The 21,353-nt window shown below is 36.2% G+C and overlaps 3 protein-coding genes and 1 long non-coding RNA gene across 7 annotated transcripts; 3 read left to right on the top strand and 1 right to left on the bottom strand.

Moving 5' to 3' along the window:
- On the top strand, positions 1-6,038 carry LOC112521914 (FACT complex subunit SSRP1-like). 2 transcript variants are annotated; one of them, XM_025130923.1, is made up of 16 exons: positions 1-196; positions 824-1,009; positions 1,733-1,838; positions 2,189-2,325; positions 2,463-2,546; positions 2,626-2,720; positions 2,806-2,914; positions 3,177-3,263; positions 3,356-3,448; positions 3,609-3,806; positions 3,914-4,059; positions 4,126-4,276; positions 4,590-4,685; positions 4,767-4,949; positions 5,532-5,610; positions 5,707-6,038. In XM_025130923.1, exons 1-16 carry the CDS (start codon positions 143-145, stop codon positions 5,832-5,834), a joined length of 1,932 nt encoding a protein of 643 aa, XP_024986691.1. In that variant the 5' UTR covers positions 1-142; the 3' UTR covers positions 5,835-6,038. The 2 variants fall into 2 exon arrangements, with proteins under 2 accessions (XP_024986691.1, XP_024986699.1); XM_025130931.1 differs by lacking the exons at positions 1-196; positions 824-1,009 and adding an exon at positions 1,474-1,635.
- Positions 6,039-6,894: 856 nt separating this feature from the next.
- Positions 6,895-12,025, bottom strand: LOC112521949. Its single transcript, XR_003070110.1, has 2 exons — positions 11,974-12,025; positions 6,895-8,442 (listed from the first exon to the last, which is right to left on the bottom strand). It is a non-coding gene; the product is annotated as an uncharacterized LOC112521949 (long non-coding RNA).
- Positions 8,439-11,915, top strand: LOC112521930 (probable auxin efflux carrier component 8). 3 transcript variants are annotated; one of them, XM_025130957.1, is made up of 6 exons: positions 8,439-9,587; positions 9,997-10,174; positions 10,281-10,366; positions 10,467-10,621; positions 10,703-10,779; positions 10,861-11,915. In XM_025130957.1, the coding sequence occupies exons 1-6, from the start codon at positions 9,080-9,082 to the stop codon at positions 10,925-10,927; spliced, it is 1,071 nt and encodes a 356-aa protein (XP_024986725.1). In that variant the 5' UTR covers positions 8,439-9,079; the 3' UTR covers positions 10,928-11,915. The 3 variants fall into 3 exon arrangements, with proteins under 3 accessions (XP_024986725.1, XP_024986708.1, XP_024986717.1); XM_025130940.1 differs by having other exon boundaries at positions 10,467-10,779; XM_025130949.1 differs by having other exon boundaries at positions 10,467-10,914.
- A 3,410-nt stretch (positions 12,026-15,435) lies between the features above and the next one.
- On the top strand, positions 15,436-20,443 carry LOC112511103 (mitochondrial outer membrane protein porin of 34 kDa). Its single transcript, XM_025116544.1, has 6 exons — positions 15,436-15,676; positions 15,865-15,932; positions 18,312-18,422; positions 18,838-18,924; positions 19,049-19,257; positions 19,896-20,443. The coding sequence occupies exons 1-6, from the start codon at positions 15,628-15,630 to the stop codon at positions 20,200-20,202; spliced, it is 831 nt and encodes a 276-aa protein (XP_024972312.1). The 5' UTR covers positions 15,436-15,627; the 3' UTR covers positions 20,203-20,443.
- The last annotated feature ends 910 nt before the right edge of the window (positions 20,444-21,353 follow it).

Here is a 21,353-nt window from a genome sequence, read left to right as displayed (position 1 = left end):
CCATGGAGCTCTTCTGCATTTGATCCACTCCCACCTTCTTTCCTCTTTCGCGCCATTCATCCGTTACTCTCCCTTTGCTCTCCAGCTTTATTACTCCACTACTAGTCGATCAAAACCCTAATAACCTCTCTTATCCATAGCCATGGCAGACGGTCACTTGTTCAACAACATCTCTCTTGTCGGCCGCGGCGGCACCGTAAGTTACCCTTTTCATATTCATGCCGTTTTTTTCTTTTTCTTTTTGGTGTTAAGTTTACTTAATTCTGTTCAAAACCCTAACTCTATTTTAAGGTGAAACAGTGACGGATATGTACGGTCCATAAATGTGTGTATTCTTTTCCGATCAATTAGGTAGAATTGTCTTTTTTTTTTTTTCTTGGGGTTTTCTTTCCTTTTCTCTTGGAATTTTGATATTTGTTGGTTCGAGGGTGCAGACCGCAAAATCGGCTTGTTTTACGCGGTCCATGTGTATTACTGTTTGTGCTATTTATATAGATCAATGTTAACTTGAATGGTGGACACCATACAGGATATGATAGTTGAACTGGAATGAAGTCGCAACGCAACAATTTTGATAAAATTGAGTATTTTGTTTATATACCTAAAAGCCTCATTTTATTTGTGCTCGAGTCTTGGAATTTAAGTGCACTTACGTGAACCTTAAAGCGTTTTAGGGTTTGCTTGCTTGCTTGCTTTGTTCGTTAGATTTTTGGTACTTAAAAGGAGTTAACTTTTAGTTGTTGGCTGGTGTCATATATGTTAAACTTTAAAGGAATAAATGTCTAAACCATCTATTTGTTTTATGCTTGCTGGGACAATGCAGAATCCAGGGCAACTTAGGGTTCATTCACGGGGTCTGCTATGGAAGAAACAAGGAGGCGGCAAGGCTGTGGAAGTGGACAAGGCTGATATTGTGCGAATAACTTGGATGAAGGTGCCACGAAGCAATCAGCTTGGTGTGCAGATTAAGGACGGTCTCAGATATAAATTCACTGGTTTCCGTGATCAGGTATATTTTTTATGCTCTCTCACTGCATTTTCTCTTTGAATGTACTTATTTCATTGACATGTAACAGTCTTCTAAACAGTTCGAGTTATCAAGTTCATACGTTGAGCATCTATTGCAGTGCTAAGAACCTTTTTGTTACCCGAGGCTTATGGGACATCCTGTTGGTTATCATTTGCTATGAGGGAGCATGTCATTAAGATTTTTCACATGCTTAATCTATGCCGATAAAGTTCAGTACTTGTGGGCAATGAACCTCAAAGTATTTGCGGTCTTAGAATTTTTAGTGATTGGATCATCTTAAGCTTAAACGATCTCGTCATGTTTGTTCAATTTATACTGCTTAGTCATGCTTTACATTGCTTTCTGGGAAAATCTTATCTTTAACTAGTGTTACAAGTTCTGAATATATAAATGCAATTTAAGAAAGACATCTACTACCTGTTATCTTATCACCTAAGCAGTAAGCGCACCCAAGAAGGGCGCCTCTTCTGACTTCCCATCATTTTTGCTTCCAGTTCCAGTCTTTTCAGGGTTGCAAACTCAATTACGAGTTTGTGCTTGTTGCAGGAATTAACAGAGACAAAAATAGTTGTGAATTGTTTGTTTATGAAAAAATCTTGACAGAAGTCTGTTGAGTTGCTCTATTTCATTGTTTCATGAAGATCTATATGTAAAAGATCTATTCTGAAGTCACTTTGTTCTGTTCTGTTGCTCTGATTGCAGGATGTGTCTAGCCTGACCAATTTCTTCCAGAACTCTTGTGGCATAGCGCCAGAAGAGAAGCAGCTTTCAGTTAGTGGAAAGAACTGGGGAGAACTCGATATAAATGGTTGGTCATCTTTTCAGAGCTTTTTGTGTGTTATTGTGAGTTTAGTGCTAAGCTTGTTATCACTGTAGATTGTATTTTTATCCTGTGGTTGAATGTTTAGGATAAGGAGAAAATTTTGCATGGACAACTGAAATGAACTATAATTTTTTTTTCTGTTGTTCTAGCATCTTATAATACCAGACATAATGTTTCATGAGTGCATTTGGTGGTGGCGAACACAAAATCACTTGTATCCAATCATTTTAGACACATTCATGTGGTTGTGGTTATTATCGTGTGGGCCTAGTTGATCCTCTCAGTGCTTTTTTCGTTTCAAAGTTTCACATGTTTTTCTATTGGATGTTGCTCAGGTAATATGCTTTCTTTTATTGTTGGTTCGAAGCAAGCGTTTGAAGTGTCTTTAGCTGATGTCTCCCAGACACAGCTTCAAGGAAAGAATGATGTTATCCTGGAGTTCCACGTGGATGACACAACTGGTGCAAATGAGGTCTCTTAACTTCTCTTTTTTTCATTGTTCTGTAGATTTTTCTACTTATTATGCTTCCTTATGCTTTCTAAACTTGAAGGTCTTTGGAGTTCTAAACTTGGAGTCTTGTTTTCTTAAGCTATTTATTGTCAATGCAGAAAGATTCTTTGATGGAAATGAGTTTCCACATTCCCAATTCTAACACTCAGTTTGTTGGGGATGAAAATTGTCCTCCTGCACAAGTAAGTTGCCCGAATTTATTCATTACTGCATTTGTAGTTATGTGTTGTATTTTCTAATCTCTTTGTTACATTATATCAGGTTTTCCGACAGACGATAACAAATATTGCGGATGTTGGGGCTGGAGGTGAGGAAGCTGTTGTCACGTTTGAGACCATCACAATTCTTACTCCAAGGTAGGGTATCTGCTTGCTTGTGTCGACGGGTGTTTTTTTTGGCTCTTTTTTCAAGGAATGTAATGGAAGTCACTTCTTATTCTAGGGGCCGATACAATGTTGAACTTCACCTTTCGTTTCTGCGGCTTCAAGGGCAAGCCACTGACTTCAAAATTCAGTACAGCAGCATAGTTCGTGTTTTTGTGTTGCCTAAGGTTTTTTTTTGATCTCTCTCACAAGACACAGAATTGTTTCGAGTCATGACATTACATGTAGCTATTGGTTAATTCAGTTGCTTGATAACTGACTAATGCATTTCTCTTTCTATAGAAGACAATGTGTTTAGTTATTGCTGCTTGACCACTTGCTTCCAGCAATCAGACATATTGAATTATTTCAAATCCCTCTTTGCTTATCAGTCTAATCAACCTCAGACACTTGTTGATTTTTTTTTCGTATCCCTCTTTGCTTATGCAGTCTAATCAACCTCATACCTTTGTTGTTGTTACTCTGGATCCTCCTATCCGAAAAGGTCAAACCTTGTATCCACATATTGTGATGCAGGTACCATTGCTATGCTGTGTTTCCAATTATTCTCACAACTCTGTCCTGCATAGGATGTTCATTTGATGTCCTGTTTGTTTGTGTTGGTGCAGTTTGAAACCGATTATGTGGTGGAGAGCACTTTGATGATGAATGAGGAATTGTATGCTACCAAATACAAAGACAAGTTAGAACCATCATATAAGGTAATAATTGTTAACAGGTCTTGTATTTAAGCTACTGTTGTAGAATCAGCTTACTGTCTGAATGATGATAACATGTGTGAAAGGGTTTCTGTTAGTTTTTGAGTGCAAGTCTGAATGGATTCTTTTTTTATTAGTTTTTACAATGTACATGCTTTAACAGGGTCTTATTCATGAAGTGTTCACGATGATCTTGCGGGGCTTGTCTGGTACAAAGCTCACCAGACCTGGGAAGTTCCGTAGTTGTCAGGATGGTTATGCGGTGAAGTCTTCATTAAAAGCTGAAGATGGTGTCCTTTATCCTCTTGAGAAGAGCTTTTTCTTCTTACCAAAACCTCCTACACTTGTTCTTCATGATGAGGTATGATGCTAGTTTATGTGGTTCATGTGTGAAGCCATGAATCAGGTTCTAGTTGAACCTGGTAGGCATATAACACTACCAAATGGATTGATTCATTTTGTTTATAGATTGACTATGTGGAATTTGAGAGGCATGCTGCTGGAGGATCAAACATGCATTACTTTGATCTTCTTATCAGACTCAAGACAGAGCAGGAGCATCTTTTCCGAAACATTCAGAGAAATGAATACCATAACCTGTTTGATTTTATTAGGTGAGTGAACGGATTATTTTGTTGAGATTGCTAATGTGGATGACTGATATTATTCTGTTAATGCAGTTCAAAGGGTCTAAAAATCATGAACCTGGGAGGTGGTGTCCAAACTACAGATGGCGTTGCAGCTGTTCTGCGGGATGAGGAGGATGATGCTGTTGACCCTCACCTCGAACGAATAAAGAATGAAGCTGGTGGAGAAGAGAGTGATGAGGAGGTAAGCCTCTCAATCTTTTTTCATCTGCTTGGCTTAACCAGTGCAAAAAGCTTTGTCTATGATATCTATACCGTGGATTGTTAGTTACTTGGTTCTTGCACCCTCTCTCATTCAATTTGTGACCTTTTTGTAAGTATATAATTCTATATGGCAAAACTCGTACACTCCTCACCTCTGATGAGGCCTGAACCCTTGACCTCCGGGGAGGGTGGACCCTACCGGTAACCCATATACCGCTGGGCCAATGATCCTTGTGGTAGTGCTAACACCTTTTCTCTCCCTTATCTTTGACACTGAAATATTATGATGACAGGATGAGGATTTTGTTGCCGACAAGGAGGATGATGGCTCACCTACCGATGATTCTGGGGGAGATGACTCAGATAGTGCGAGTGATGGGGAAAAGGAGGTAATTGATCAAAATAAATTATGCCTTCCCTCGAATGATATTTTCTAGAAATCAGAACCATTTATACACTGTTGATAACAGAGAATTCCCAAAAAGGAAACCAAGAAGGAAGCTATTGCATCTAAAACATCTTCTACTAAGAAGAGAGGCAAAGGTGGCGATGATGATAGTTTAAAGAAAAAGAAACAGAAGAAGAAAAAGGATCCAAATGCACCAAAGAGAGCAATGAGTGGCTTCATGTTCTTCTCACAGCTAGAACGAGAGGTTAGTTAAATTAACATTTCATATTACCAGCTTTTTGTTATAATCATTATATATTATATTATTGCTGTCATCATCATTATATTTTTTCATTTGAGGAAGAAAACTTATCCCGTTAAAATGTCTGTTTGGAGGTTCTGGTTTAAGGCTACGAGTGCTTGTAAATGATGGTTGGTGAACCATATATTTCTCTTATTGGTAGTTCTGCAAATGGGTTAATTGTCGCTAGCCTTGTATATTACTCCCCCCGTCCTAAAATAGATGTCCACAATTTCAAAGGCACACATTTCTAGGAATGCGTAATTATTATACTTTAATTAACTAAATGACAATTTTACCATCAAGATAAGGAAGTAAAGAATTTCCCATCTCACTATTAATGATAGAATTGGAAGTAGATTTTGAAAATGGACGTTTTTTTGGGGGACAAACTGAAATAGAAATGTGGACACCTGCATTGGGACGGAGGGAGTACAATTTTGTGTTTATGCTGCTGCCTGCAAATTATTACCTTATGTTAACTTGATAATTGCAACATTAGAAAGATTATGTTGTTGATGGGTGTTATGTTTGCTACTACTTAAGAATGTGAAGAAGGACATCCCGGGTATTGCATTTAAAGAAATCGGGAGGGTTCTTGGAGAGCGATGGAATAAATTGTCAGGTTTGTAAGCAACGCGTTACACTTAGTTAAGCTTTGTTGTGATAAAATAAAATGTATATTCTGATTCTACTTGCTGCTGCTGGTTTACTTAAACAGCGGAAGAGAAGGCGCCATATGAAGCAAGAGCTCAGGCAGACAAGAAGAGGTATCAAAGTGAAATCAGTGACTACAAGAACCCACAACCCGCCACCACCAATTTGGTGGACGAATCCGACAGTAATTAGAACATGTTCCATGAGGGTATGCTATGGTAGTTTTATACTTGATTAGTGGTTATAAAACCCAAAATAAGTATGTAGTAGGAGGTTATTTTGGGTATAAATTTATGTGGTCAAAATTATTTGTGTTTGTGCTATGTTAGCATAATATTCGTATTTATAAACTTAGATATTGTTATGTTAATTTCCCAATGTAGCAATTTTTACTCGTTAGGATTACTTTCATGGAAGAGAAGGCTCGGGTGATATGCATCGTGATTACGATGACTTTGATCCAAATATCACTGTTTAAAGATATCGCATACGAAATAAATGTCGTATATATATTTTTTTGGTAAGGGTCTGTGTTTGTTTGTTTACGGTCGAAACATGATATTAATGTAAGTGGTAAGGGTCTGTGTTTGTTTGTTTACGGTCGAAACACGATATTGATGTCATAACATAGCCAATCAAGCAGGATGAAGTATGGTGCAACACAGAAGAATACATGTTACAAAGATTTCACACCTTGTATTTCATTACCTATTAAACGTGTTTGTAATAAATTGATATACTTTTTTTCGCAGAAGAAGGGCTCAATTATTGTTTGCTTATAAGTATGTAACTCTTTAGCTTTTGACGTGTAGCTTAGTTGGTAAAAAGGTGGGAGACTTTGCTTAAATTCCCTGGGTTCGATCTCAGGCCCCATGTTAGCCTCAGACGTTGAGTGAGCCAAAAAATGTCCCTCACATTGATGTCCTTAAAGACGGGTTTTGTGTGGAGGAGGAGTTGCCGGTAATCAACTTTTAGTCCAAATATGCAACTTTTATATGATGTTGTGAAGGGTCTGAACCACGTACTAGCATAATCACCACCTTCACTTATTTATCGGGTAATATGCTTCGCCATCAACAGGTATTGTAGGTAAACGTCTTTCACCTGGTGAATCCGGTAAGCGCGTAACGGGTTTTCAATTACCGGGTAAGATCAAACTCTTATCAAATAAGATTTTCGGTCATTGTCATGCTTATCCGGTAAATGACTATCCCAACTCTAATCGTATAAACACTAGATAGACAACTTGTCATGTCCAGTCTTATCCGGTCATGTAAATGAAGCTTATTTTAGAAATCAAGATTACAAATGTACCGGAAAAGCGAAAAGAGATAACTAGATGTTATACATGTAACATGTGCGCATGACGTTTATTTGGTATAGACCCTTTAAATGCGATACCGAGACATTATGATTCACATAACAAGGTGCCAAGTACATGGGAAGAAAATAATCGTAGATAATGACGAAGTCCATCAATTGGGATCCCATTAAAAGCGATTGGTCATTGCTCTTTTGAATACATCATCAATCAGATTGGTCATAACCTGTGTTGCAAATGCGATCATAACAAACATATTGATAAGAACCTTACTTTCGCATAAGTTGTAATATAATTGATCTTGTTTAATTTAGTAAAATCCAGAAACCCTTAAAAATTTAAATCTACAAGCTAATCTGAATTCCTAAAATGATCAAAACTTGCATATATTCTTAAAGACTATAATCCCTCCTTACAAAAGTGATCCATCAACAAGCTCAACAGGAGAATCCCACCCTGCAATGGAGGCTGGCATCGGTATGGCAAATCGGGTACACACCCTCTGCTGGAATCAACTGTATGTTTTAGTCCAACTCGGGTTTCCCGACTGCCGGAGAAGTTCTCCGTTTGGCATCAATTCTCCATTCGGATTCTAGAACTTGTTTACTTTCTCTGCATGCACCATCAACAGTAGAGGTTTCCGTGGCTGAGACTGTCGCCACCTCGATATAGAATTGCTATTCTGTTTAGTCATTGTAGACCACAGATTTTTCAATGCTACAAAAGTTGTTATAGGCTTATTCTTTATTGTTGGGCTAAACAATGGGATGAGATGTTCTGTTTGGACTTCATTACGAAAATGAGAGAGTAAGCACAGGTGATGACTCGTGGTGGTAAACGCTTACCCGGTAAAGATTTTGTAAACACCCCCTTAGTTGGGAGTCATCATTGCTAACAAGTTGTCTTCTCTAAATAATCTATCCTCGTACCTCTTCATTGCTAACAAGTTACCTTCTGGTAATCTTCAACTTGGATCCAAATGTTTTAGTTTTTATGTCCATATTTTATTTTATTTCTTTCTAGTAAGATACTTCAATCCAGCTGAAATCTCGTAAACCAGACAAAGACTGGTCCAATGCATTTCCAAAATGGAAAACAGGTAAGAGTCAGGCCCATCTGGCACAACCCAGACAGAATCTTGGACTTCATATATACTAATATAACACCTTTTTTTTAAGTATGTTATATTTATATACGAAAAATACTCACAAACATTGGTGATCTTTGAACCCTTGATGAAGGCGTTGATCTACCGGTAACCCAAATACTACTGGACAAATGACCTTTTGGTAGAGAGAGGCATTTTGTAGGAACTTTTCTGGCAAAATATAACACCATAAAAAGCAAAATCCCAACAACACTTATTCTAACACTTTTGACCATTTGAAGCAAAAATTCTGCCTTCATGTACTTACTGTTTAACTTACTTCGCTTGCAATTCATATCTTTATTCCTCCCTGCTGTGTTTCTGAACCACATCTGAAAAGAAAGATCAGAAAAGTAATTCCTAATCAGACAAACAGAGGAATTATATATTAGTATTAGCAAGATATCCTTTTCAAGTTAACCCAGGTGCCACATAAAGGTTATGTTATAATCATATTTATACATGAATTCAGAACACCGAAAGCCGTAAACTTGATGCTTACATGTGACATATGGCCAATCTATAAAGATAACCCTACTGAACTAGATTTTAAAATGACACAGTAGTCCCCACTTGTGCCAAAAAGAATCATAAACTAATGGGCAAACTGCACGACCATAAACAGGAATCAAACTTTTGACTAACTGCATTACTAGCTAATCCCAACTTTAAATGAATATAGAAGTCTTTAGTTGATGTATGTAGAGCCATACCCATTTAAAAGATTGGTTGCCTTTATGATTCTTTTGACTATATCATAGAGAAAGACAACATTTTGCATTATTTAGCGGAAGCCTGTTCTGGGTATAGGCTGAATGAACAAACAAGAAAGCTTCTCTTGGAAGATGCAATACTACCTTTTCTTGATTATGATTAAACAAGGCAACCAAGAAAGCATAAAGATCCCCCTCACGGATGGTTATATCATAAACAATTGTAAAATCTAACAACAACCCGAGATTACCAACTATGATTTCCCTAAATGATGCTTATCATATTCTGGCAGCTACAATTCCGTTGTATGTTGCCATGATCTTGGCTTACATTTCTGTAAAATGGTTGAAGCTCTTCAATCCAGACCAATGCTCGGGCATAAACAAATTCGTGGCTAAATTTTCAATTCCTTTGTTATCCTTCCAAGTAATTTCTAAAAGCAATCCCTACAAAATGAACCTCAAGCTAATTTATGCGGATGTTCTTCAGAAAGTCATTGTGTTAGTGGGGGCAGCTATAATCACTAAAGTTCGATCCAATGGACACCTAAACTGGATCATAACAGGTTTTTCTCTGTCAACATTACCCAACACTTTGATCCTGGGGATCCCACTATTAAAGTCGATGTATGGAGATGAAGCAGATGTGCTTCTTGCGCAGATAATTGCACTACAGAGCCTAATTTGGTACAACTTATTATTGTTTCTGTTTGAGCTCTCAAATGCAAGAGATGCTCACATGATACAATTGTCAGCAGCCACAGGTATGTATTTTAAATGTTGAATTCTAACCTCACATACAGTTATAATGAGTTATACAATAAGTTGTATGAACACCTATATTTAAAGCACTCCAATCTATATTTAAGGATGTATCTAGTTGATGAATGATGGCATATATTGGAGCATTCACGTTCTTAAGTTCCCTTCTATGATTTTGAATTTTCGATTGAACATTTAATCACAACAGAAGATAGTCAATCTGCTTTCTGAAAGAACTTCTATTAATCGTACCGTTTAAGACAATAATTAAATCTTGGAATGCAAATTGATCTTCTATGACAAGTACTTGCAGTGTCATAACTCAACCTTACGTAACTTGGTCACATGATGTTGTGTTGTTTTTTAGTCTTGTTAGTGTCCTCACATCATCCATTCACCTTTTGACTCAAGGGGATTCAGAAGCCCGGCAAGAAGCACAAGGAATAGACAAAAGGGAGGAAACAAATTCCAGAACTCTCAGAAGAACAAAAATAATGCTGCTTCTGTTAACTGTTGGGAAGAAGCTTCTAATGAATCCAAATTCATATGCAACCATAGCAGGCCTTGCATGGGCAAGCATTAGCTTCAGGTAAGTGGCACAGGTATATATAAATCACAAAGATAATGAGAAAAAAACTAGGAGCATGACCTTTTGGTCCTGACTGCACTTAATCTAAGAATTGAAACTAATGCAGGTGCAACATAAAATTGCCAAAGGTTGTTGAAAATTCAATATCTATATTATCCGATGGAGGACTTGGAATGGCAATGTTCAGCCTAGGTAACAACATAAGATATTTAGTTATTTTCTAGCAAGTTCTGAGAATATAAAAAATTGAAACTAAAGAGCATAAACTTCCCTAACTTGTATTACTTGATAGGTCTGTTCATGGCATCACAGGCAAACATAGTAGCATGTGGTAAACGATTGGCGTTATTGGCCATGGTCTTAAAGTTCATTGTTGGGCCTGTAATGGTGGTGCCCTCCATTGTTTTTGGATTAAAGGGTGTACCATTCAAAATTGCAGTTATACAGGTATTACCATGCTTTTATTATTATTGTTATTATACCAACAATATAAATATTAACAGACTAATAAATTACTATTTGGTCCAGGCAGCTCTTCCACAAGGAATTGTCCCTTTCGTATTTGCCAACGAGTATAATGTTCACCCAGATATATTGAGCACCGGGTATTAATATTTAATACTGTTGCTTATTTCCACAAGTAAACATCAATGAACAACGTAACAATTGACTTATTCTGATTGCAGGATAACAGTTGGCTTACTAGTCGCATTGCCCATTGCACTGGTCTACTACTTATTGCTGGGATTGTAGGCAATGCACAGAAGACAATAAGTGAAAGAAAGTTGTGCATTTTGCTTGTGAAATTCTTTTAACACCCTAACAGAAAGTGTTTGGCATGTGTGAATGATAGCCAAATAGAACCAGATGGGAGACTTCGATACAAGCTAGGGTATCGTACATAGATGATCAAATATGAGACTGGATTAGTTCAAGCAAATGATCGAACAACTAGGTGGCATACCAAGATCTTCAAGCCTGTGCAATAAGAACATATCAGCATGGCATCCTCATTATTCTAGGAACCTTCATTTGTATGTAAACTCCTTTTTTAGTAGACACAGGTAAGTTGTAAATAACAAATCTGTTAAGTTCAATCTTTTGTGCTAATGATCCATAGATTTGCAATATGATATTGAAATTTCATGCCATCTCCATACACCAATCTACAAGTCAGTTGTTGGATTAACTTGGTATATGAACCTATTCTGAATATGCTAGCAATCATGTTGAGTGGTTTATATTTGATCTGTGGAAAACAACGACAAAAGCAACTTGTTCTGAAGGAATGAAGATGAATACTAGATTAAATTTATCTGGAATCCATACCATTTCTTAGATGAATGCACTTGTAAACAGAAACAAGATAAGAGAACCCTGTTCCTCAAAAAAAGCCCATGTTTGGCTGTTGAGTGTCAAACTTTTCTTAGCACTTAGCAGACAAGATCGAACAAAGAAAGAAACACACTACCATCTAGTGACGGATCAACACCAAAAACCATTTGGTGTAAGAGATTCCATATGTAAAATTAGATACATATTCACGTTAAAATTAAGTGGAAAATTAGGCATTATGCCTTCAACCATAATTCCAACAAAATAGATACAAAAGTAGCTTTACGAATCGTATCTTCTTCTCGATGTTCAAGAACAATCAGAAAACGTCTTGCACAATATATATTCAATTCAATGGCCAAAATTGCGGTCTTAAAATAGAAAATTGACGGTTCAATTGATTATTTGGAACATGAATTTGGAATTACATACTCAAATAAGCTCTCGTAACTCTTTTTAAGTACCTGTATCAGTGGTTAAGATGATTTCTGTACGGCGCCGGTCCACCGTCTGTCCGACGGTTGCTGCTCGCCATGTTGCTTGGTTTTTTGAGTAAATTTCGTTTTTGGTCCCTGCTTTTTAATGATTTTACCGATTAGGTTCCTAAAGTTTTTTTTATTGCAAATTTGTATCCATGGTATGCATTTTTGCTCTTTGTTTGCCCCTTCCACTAAACAACGTTAATTCCATCCATTTGAATTGTAAATCCGAATTGCATGAATACAAGCTTGAAATGCATCTAAGGAAAAAAAAGACCTAAATTAATTGACATCCCCCCAAACTCCCTACTGGATTCCTCATCTTCGACTTCCCTTCCTCATCTACGTCTCGTTTCTCCTTAATCGTCTTTGTTTAAATAATGTTTCATAGAGTCTGATCTTACCTTTGATGGACAGACAAATGAGATAACAAAAGTTAAAAAGGCATAAACCAACTTCTTAAATCCACATGTAATAACAGAAACAAGATCTCAAAAAACTTGCAAGGAGATGTTAATTTTTGTTGTAAATTCCATCTTAATCTTTGCCTTCGATTTATGTTTTGTATGGGAAATGAATGATTTGTCCTTGAGAAAAACGCAATCCATCTTGATGAGGTGAGGGTCTTAAAGAGTACAAATGAGGGGTATATTTGCGTATTGGGTCCTGTTTGTTCCAAACCAGACAAATGTTTCAAATCCTATAAGCCAATTATGAGAATTGATATTGTGTATTTGAAACTTTTAGATGGTTATGAAATCAGTTTTTGATGTGGTTGGCAGTAAATTTCAAGACCGTTTAATTCACATTGTTGACTATCTGCATGGACATATGAGATTGGTTTATATAACTCTTGGTTTGTATTTGATTTTTAGGGAAATAACCAAATGGGAACCACAAAAATCTATCAAAATAACTTTTTACATGATTTTTTTTTCATTAAATACTATGATTTAACGTATTGGTTCACATATGTTTGTGTTTATATTGTGAAAAAAATACATGTGAAATCATTACATTACAAAAAAAATATATGTGAAACAATAACTTAAACCTTAAACGTAGATAAAAATAAATTTCATATGGAACAATAAGTTAAAATCGATTCTCATGGATACATAACCTTTCTATGGTTTTTACAGGTTCATAACGGATTCTTTTTCAAAATAACCATTAATTAGAAGGACTAAAACCAAACATTTTCATATGCACGATGTTTTTTTTTAATAAAAAAATACAGGAATGTAGGGGCCGTTTACTAAACACTTACCTTACCCGGTAAATGTTTAGCGGGTAATTTTTTTTACCGGATGAACATGACAAATGTCAAAAATCTTACCCGGTAAGTGTTTAGCGGAAAATTTTTCTTACCGGATGAACATGACAAATGTCAAAAATCTTACCCGGTAAAAGTAACGATAAATATGGAAAGTCTTACTCGATAAGTGAGTGTGATGACGCTTACCCAGATATGTGCTTACCGGGTAAATTGTTGCATACGGTACCATTTTGATGTACTACAATCTTATCCGGTAAAATCGTATATGTTATTAGACTCATAATGTTAAGCGCTTACCGGGTAAGCATTTAAGTAGACGTCCTCTTATTTAAAATCATATATGTTATTTTAAGCAATTATTTCAAGTGTTGCAAAAATTATAATAAGAGATGGAAAATTTTCTTCCTTATAAATTACTTGAATGATACTTGAATTATCCAGCAAGATACATCTTGATTTTAATGTTTTATTTTATTTATTTTTGTCTCAGTCAATGTTATAATACAATTTTATGTAGTTTTAAGAAATCGATTTTTTTTTTTTTTTTGAATAAAATATAAATACGGATATATTATAAAAACTAGAAAAAAAATATTGATATTAGTATTAAACTAACTATTAATTTTTTTTATATATTTTCTTAATTTATTTTTTAATAATATATTTGAAATAAAATGTTTATACTTTATTTGATTATGTTTATGAGCAGTTAGTTATACGAATTCAAACATGAAACCTTAATAAATTATATCTATGTACAATTTATTTGTAATTATAAATTTTTAATAATATATAACAATAAATAATACTTTATACATATTTTATCAAATACTTAATCTATACTATCTTATTAACCAAATTTAGAAAAATGTCTTAAAGTCTTAAAATATTAAATGACCAAAATACCCTTTATATTACCCTTACTCATTTTTTCACCCTCTCATCTCCTCACATACCCCCACCCTCTCACACGGTTTTTTTAAAATTATAATTTTAAATTTACACTTTATACCCCTATAATTAGTTAATTAATTTACTTTACATCTTTTACTTTTAAATATTTTATTTTAAACCTTTATCAAATTAACATACATAATCGTATATCAATTAAAACATGTTTAAAAAATACATTTTTATTTTAACAAGTTATACCATTATAATCGTCTCGTTAATACCTTCGAAATGAGTTCAATATTGAATGATTTTTGATTTAATTATATTATTATATATTATATATACTGTAAAAAAATATTTTTAATATTTATGATTTATACTTTTATAGTTATTTATTTATATATATACTATATATTTTGGGGTTAGGCTGTCCAAATTGCACTGTATAATATGTTTTGAATTAATATGTTCTTGGGTTTTTTTGAAATATATATATATATATATATACATGTATTAATTCAATCTTAATATGAGTTTTTGGACAAGAAAGAGGGTAAACAGTTGAAATTTCATTCTAAAACCCATCTTTTTTGTTCTTTTTATGGCTTATGATCTGTCAAATTTGTAGTTTTTATATTGGTTTTGAGTGTTTATCTTAAATTTCTTTGCTCTTGGTGTAAATCGAACACATTTGTGGAGTCGTTTAAATATGTTGGATTTTAAATATATTGGATTTTAAACTGTCATACAATTTTTTTCATCGATGGTCTGTAATTGGAACCATAACTCTTATTTATTCAAATTGTATTAATATGTAAAGACCACGTGTAACCTATATCATCGTATCTTATCTTATAAAACTAGTGGAACTTCAAAATCGTTAAAATTCATGGCTCCCACCGCATTGTACGAATACACAACTAGTAATATAATATAGATATAGATAACAACAAAATGCATTTTCTTCTGAAATTTTTGCACCTCACCCTCACCCTCACCATCTTCTCATTCTTTTATCTTCAAAAATAAAAGCACTACCAAATTAGAATAAATCCACGTGTACCGTAGACTTCCTATATTCGGAATCAATTCCCTAGGCCATTCCAAATCTACGGCCACAAAAGCATCTCAACACCGCTCTCTCGAATCCAACGGTTCTCGCTCAACCAAAGCACACCTAAAGAATCACAACTCTCAAGAAAAAAACCGACGTCTATTAAAAATCTTTTTAGCAATTCCTTTGTCCAGAGCCTTAATCTAATTATTTACTTGTATCGCGTGCATTTAAAGTTGTACATTGAATTCGGTTGAGCCATTTCAGGTCTGGAAAAAGGCTTACCTTTTCCATTTCCCCAATTCATATAGCTTAGCGTTGTTTGTCCGGTGTTCTTTCAAGCTCCCCCTATCTCTCTTGCAGTTTGATACTCTGTTTCTTGTTTTGGATCTCCATTTTTAAGCCAGAAATCATGGTTAAAGGTCCAGGACTTTACACCGAGATCGGCAAAAAAACCAGAGGTTCGTTTTGTCTCGACATATATACGAGATTGTGCAGTTTGATATGTGTTTGTTTTTTTGTGCATGTGTGATTATGTATATAAGATTGTAATTCGATATATGTGTGTATCTGAACGTATAAGTGTGTTTTTGTGTTGGAATTTGGATCATAAGTTGTTAATTTCGAATCTGTTTCTTTGTGTATGCAGATCTTCTATACAAGGATTACCAGGGGGACCATAAGTTCACTATCACGACCTATTCACCTACTGGAGTTGTGAGTTACATTTCCACTTTTCTGTATTTGTCGATCTGTTGACCGTTTTATGTTTCGACATTGTTACAAGAACTTCAGTATGTCATCGTGTGTGAATGTATTTGTTGTTTATGTCTTTATCAAGGTCTATATTGCTAATAGACGGCCATCCATGCTTTTGTGAGAGATGACTGATTATATATTAGTTCTTTTTTTGGAGAAGTGGAAGTTGATAGGCGTTTGTTCACATTTTCAGAACCAACAGTTCTGTATTGCTGTCCGTAACATGTGTAGGAAGTCTTATGTTGTGATGGGACATTGTAATTGTAAACTAATGAACATTGTTTATTTCGCAATTCAGGATATCTGATCGTGAGTCATTGCACCCATCCACGCCTGTTTTGAGAAGAAAGTCCAAAGGATTTTGTTTTGATATCAGTGAATATTATGAATAGATGATTGATGATGTTTGAACAAGCCCTAGATTCCAAAGTAGATTGTCTAGTGCTTTTGAGCTTACTTAATTACACTATTTTGTTCATTTTCTGATGTGCCTGAAGTAGTTGGTGGATGCCAGTAGACCATAATTATATGACCTAATCCTAATGACAGGTGAAGATGTTAGAAACTAGGTAGCGCCCCCATTGGTGTTGTTTATTTGTAGTAAGCTGGTTGAAATTCCATTTCCCCCTTCCCATCGTGCTGCTCTTTAGATATGACTCTGTTGTGAACTTGTAATTTACATTGAGATTTGAGAATGGTATGGCATTGGCGTACTCCTTAAAACATTTTATTTTTGTTTCTAGACTAATGTGTGTATATATTTGAGCTGGTTTCGTATGGTTTACATGCCACCTTCTTGTGTTCTCTTGATTTTGAATGGCTCTTATTGTCTTGGTTCCAATTTCTTTTATAGCATCAAGTAGTTTTACCAAACAAACCCAACGAGTCCCACGTGGAGCAGGGTTTGGGGAGGGTAAGATATACACAAGCCTTACCTCTATCCCGAGTAGTAGAGGTTGTTTCTGTAAAGACCCCTGACTTGTAAAAAGTTTTTGAAAATATAATTTTGCAAGAAACTTTTGGTTATAATAGTTGGACAAAAGTTTGAAAGAAAGGAAAGATGTAAAAAGTAAATGCTAGAAAAGCAAGTTCTGGAAGTCGAAGAAAAAGGAACAGGAAAACTAAAGCACGCAAGGACTTAAAGGCATACTAGAAGGTACTAAACCACTTAACAAACTAAGAAAGAAGTAGCTGCCGACTCCATAAACCCTCCCCCAAAGTACGACTCTGCTACCTAGCTGACCATGCTACTATGTTGATACCTACCGTTAAATCCTCTAAACCCACCACCATCCACCAATCCGCCCCTTCTCCTGCCCCATTAACCACAAGTCCTTGTACACAATTTGCTACCTTTGTCCTGTGTCTCCACGAACTTCTATTTGAATCGTGTCTTCCGAAATGTCTAAAGCCGTTATGTCTAGTCTTAGTTGTTAGTTTCACGTATGCCTTGGTCTGCCCCTGCTCACACTCTCAACCTTGATGCTCTCCACCCTCCTCACGATGCCGAGAGCTGTGTCCTATGAACGTGCTGAAACTACCGTAGGCTTCTCTCTCTCTCTCTCTTATTTTATCCGTGATGGGTGCTACACTCAATTCAGCTTGAAAGACCTCGTTCGGCATCTTGTGTAGCATGATCTGGCCACCTGTCCATCTGAGCATCCTCATTTCAACCACCCCCATCTTCCACTCATGTGCCTTCTTTGTTGTTCAGCATTGTGCGCTATACAACGAAGTTGGTTTGATGGCTACCCTGGAGAATTTGCCTTTAGTCTTAGCGGGACTTTCTTGTTACACAACAATCTCGTGACCACCCTCCATTTTAATCAACCTACCTTTACGAGCAACATCATCCTCGATCTCTCCCTTGTTCTGAATCATAGAGCCTAGATACTTGAACATCATATTGCCCAAATGGCAAAGACATGACACCACCATGTTGTAAAGGTTTAGCAAGTATAATACTGATTAGCTACTGTTTGAAGGTTCTCATCAGTGGATCTTAGTATCACAATTAGTGAACTGTGACCACAAATTATGTTCTTCTATACAACTTCGGGTGAGGGCATTGTCCATTTGTGATGTTAGTCTGCGAAATGCACCCAAGTTTATATGTTTAGCTGTTTACATCCATGCTCCATCAGATGTGAGCACACCGAGATATGTTGTGAATGCTATTCTGTGAAGTCTATTGCTTTAGTTTGACATATATCTAGAAATAGAAATTGTTGGGATAAATCCCTAATTCAGATGCTGTAGATCCAGCAACTTGTGGTCTTCAGTATTCTATAGTTGATGTTGTTTGCATATACTCACATTCTTGATTCCACCATGTAGGCGATCACATCATCTGGCACGAAGAAAGGTGAACTATTCCTTGCCGATGTCAACACACAATTAAAGAGGAACAATATTACTACTGATGTCAAAGTGGACACCAACTCCAATGTATGACGCTCCTTCCCTTTTTTTTGTTTAATTTAGCATTTCTCTTCTATTTTCTGGCTGGAATGCAATGCCGGGGCATGATTATGGTAGTTTAATGGCAATCTGAAGTCCACATACTGGTTTATGGGTTGAAGCCCACAAGAAGGTGACCATGTGCTTGTGAGAACATTTAAGTTAAACCTCCTTTTTAGTCAAGTCATTTTGATTCCAATTGTAGTCCATGTCCCACGAACACCTCCCCGCTTCCTCAGGTGAATGTGGGTCATGCAAGAGGTTGCATAAAGCATTTGAGTTATTACATTCCTCACCTTTTGTGTACACTGTTCACTGCTCTGATTTTTTAATAGCTGATGTGAATTTTAGTACTTTACTGCTTGGTCTAAATATTTAACTGAATTATTTGCAACGTTCCTAGCTCTCCACAACTATCACAGTTGATGAACCTGCACCTGGGCTAAAGGCAATACTTAGCTTCAAAGTTCCTGATCAAAGGTCTGGCAAGGTATACAATCACTCTTTCTGCTTGAGAGACCACAGATCTATTTTGCAACTGAAGCTGCATATTTTTTCATTTGATGAATTTTCAAAGGTTTTATGATGGCCCTGATTGTCTTTAATTCTACCAGCTCGAACTTCAATACTTGCATGACTATGCTGGAATCTGCACAAGTATTGGGTTGACTGCAAACCCCATTGTGAACTTCTCTGGTGTGCTGGGAACAAACATTGGTGCTATTGGAACTGATGTTTCTTTTGACACCAAAACTGGAAACTTCATCAAATACAATGCTGGGTTTAGCTTCTCCAATGCGGATCTTATTGCTGCTTTGACCTTGTGAGTTTTAATGCTTTCTAGTTAAAAAGATTTCTCAAGCAATGATATAGGACATAGGAGTAAGAATTTTCCTAGAAGAAGTGACTTAGATCAGATAACCCACCACTCTTCTTGCCAAACATTATTCCTGTTAGTGCATAGAAAACGATTGAAAGTGACTAATTAGGGTGCATTTGGTAATCAGAGTGGACATGACAGATGAGAGTGAGGTAGGCGGTGAAAAAATTGTTGAAATTTTTAGCTTTTAATTTGACATAGGTAGTTTAGTAAATTATCGATCCTGTCCCATCTCCCTAGATTTTTGTTCCACCTACTTGGCGGGAAAAAGGAATCTTTGTCCTACCTAATTTTGTCATGTTCAGTCTGAATGTCGCACCAAACATGCAAGTGTTTGTTTTGTCATGTCCCATGTTATTCTATGTGCCAAAACACACCCTTAACGTGCTTCTGTGTCAGCTTAAAATAATAGGTTGAATTGGTAAAGAAACCTTGATTGGTGTTGATAAATGTTGTTTTGATCTTTTCCGGAGAACTCACGGATTCCACTTTATTTAATTGAGCTAGTTACCTTATTATTCGCAACTGTAACTTTTACACTTGAAAGTAGTGAAATTTGAGGTATTATGTTAATTATACAGGAATGACAAGGGTGACACACTCAATGCATCCTACTACCATATCGTCAAGCCCTTGACCAACACGTCTGTTGGTGCAGAGGTGAACCACAGCTTCTCAACCAATGAAAACACAATTACGGTTGGTACCCAGCATTCTTTGGACCCATTGACCACGGTGAAGGCTCGGGTCAACAACTTCGGCAAAGCAAGCGCACTCATCCAGCATGAGTGGCGTCCAAAGTCCCTCTTCACCCTTTCAGGAGAAGTCGACACTAAAGCTATTGACAAGAGTGCAAAGTTCGGACTTGCCTTGGCTCTTAAGCCCTGAAATGTTTGCAGGTAGCGACAAGTTGAAGGTTTTTGTTGAACACGTTCTGATGGGTTTCCTTTCCTAGACTTGGTGGAAATAATTTACAGGTGTTGTTTAAGGACCAATGTCCATGCTTAATTACCAAATTTTTCTGCTTATTCATTGTTAACACATGGATGGTACCTATTTTGCAGAGGTTCATCTTACTACTACGTTCTTTTTGTTTTCATCAAACTTTGATTGTTGAGTCTTTGTTTTCAGGCCAAAAAGTGTTTTCCTCTTTTCTTCATTAATCACTCTAGTAGTGGTTCTGCATGTTTTTTTACGTTAGATGTACATTTATTGGCGTTTCTTGTAGTGTTTTGGTTGTGTTGGAAGTGATTATGGTATGATTGTATCTTTAAATTTTAAAAAAATAAAAAAGTTAAAAAGGAGCAGGGGAAGGCTTTTTCAAACTATACAGTAATTGTACTGAATGATTGCCATCAATCTGGATTCTAGGTACAAAGGCTGCTTCTTGGCACCAAAGATAACCCAAGGCTCATGCTTTTTTGGGCCTAGGGGTAGGTCTTTTTCAAACTCGTTTTTAGTTAGCAAAAAACAGTCTGGCTGGGCTTTGAGGTTGAAAAGGGTCTGATTGCGCTCTTCAGGTCTAGGCTGCCAAAGTTTTGGCTTGACTTGGACCGGACTTTGAGCTCATTAAGCCCAGGTTCTTCTTTGACCGGGTCTGGGCTAGGCTTCGGGTTTGAGTTTTTTTTGTGCATCTTTACATGATAGACTGCCAATCTCAAGTAAGCAATTGTTTTAGTTAGATTGAGATTATTATGGTCAGTGATCGAGTCATATGAACAATTTTAACATTTTGTTGGTGACTCGTCAAAGCAAATTGAAAGAAAGATGGAATATGTGGGGTGGTGATTGGGTCAAATCAGGTCTTGATGGTCATTGGGTGTTGGTATAAATTTGTCCCTGTGCATATTATCTTGTCCATAGGCTGTACCTCTATGTTTTCGGTTTTCCCCAACTACTTTTCATTTTGATTCTTTCATCATTTAATATTTGTTAATTGTAACAAACTCAGAAATCAATAAAGGTATTTAATGAAACATAAATCTAAGACATTTAACAAGACAAAAGAAGAGCCATGAATATAGTTTGCATACCCTTTT

This window comes from Cynara cardunculus, assembly GCF_001531365.2.
Source record: "Cynara cardunculus var. scolymus isolate 2C chromosome LG 1, CcrdV1, whole genome shotgun sequence".
Lineage (NCBI taxonomy): Eukaryota > Viridiplantae > Streptophyta > Magnoliopsida > Asterales > Asteraceae > Cynara > Cynara cardunculus.
Note: the sequence above shows the minus strand (reverse complement) of the source record. Positions and strands in the feature narration are given on the sequence as shown.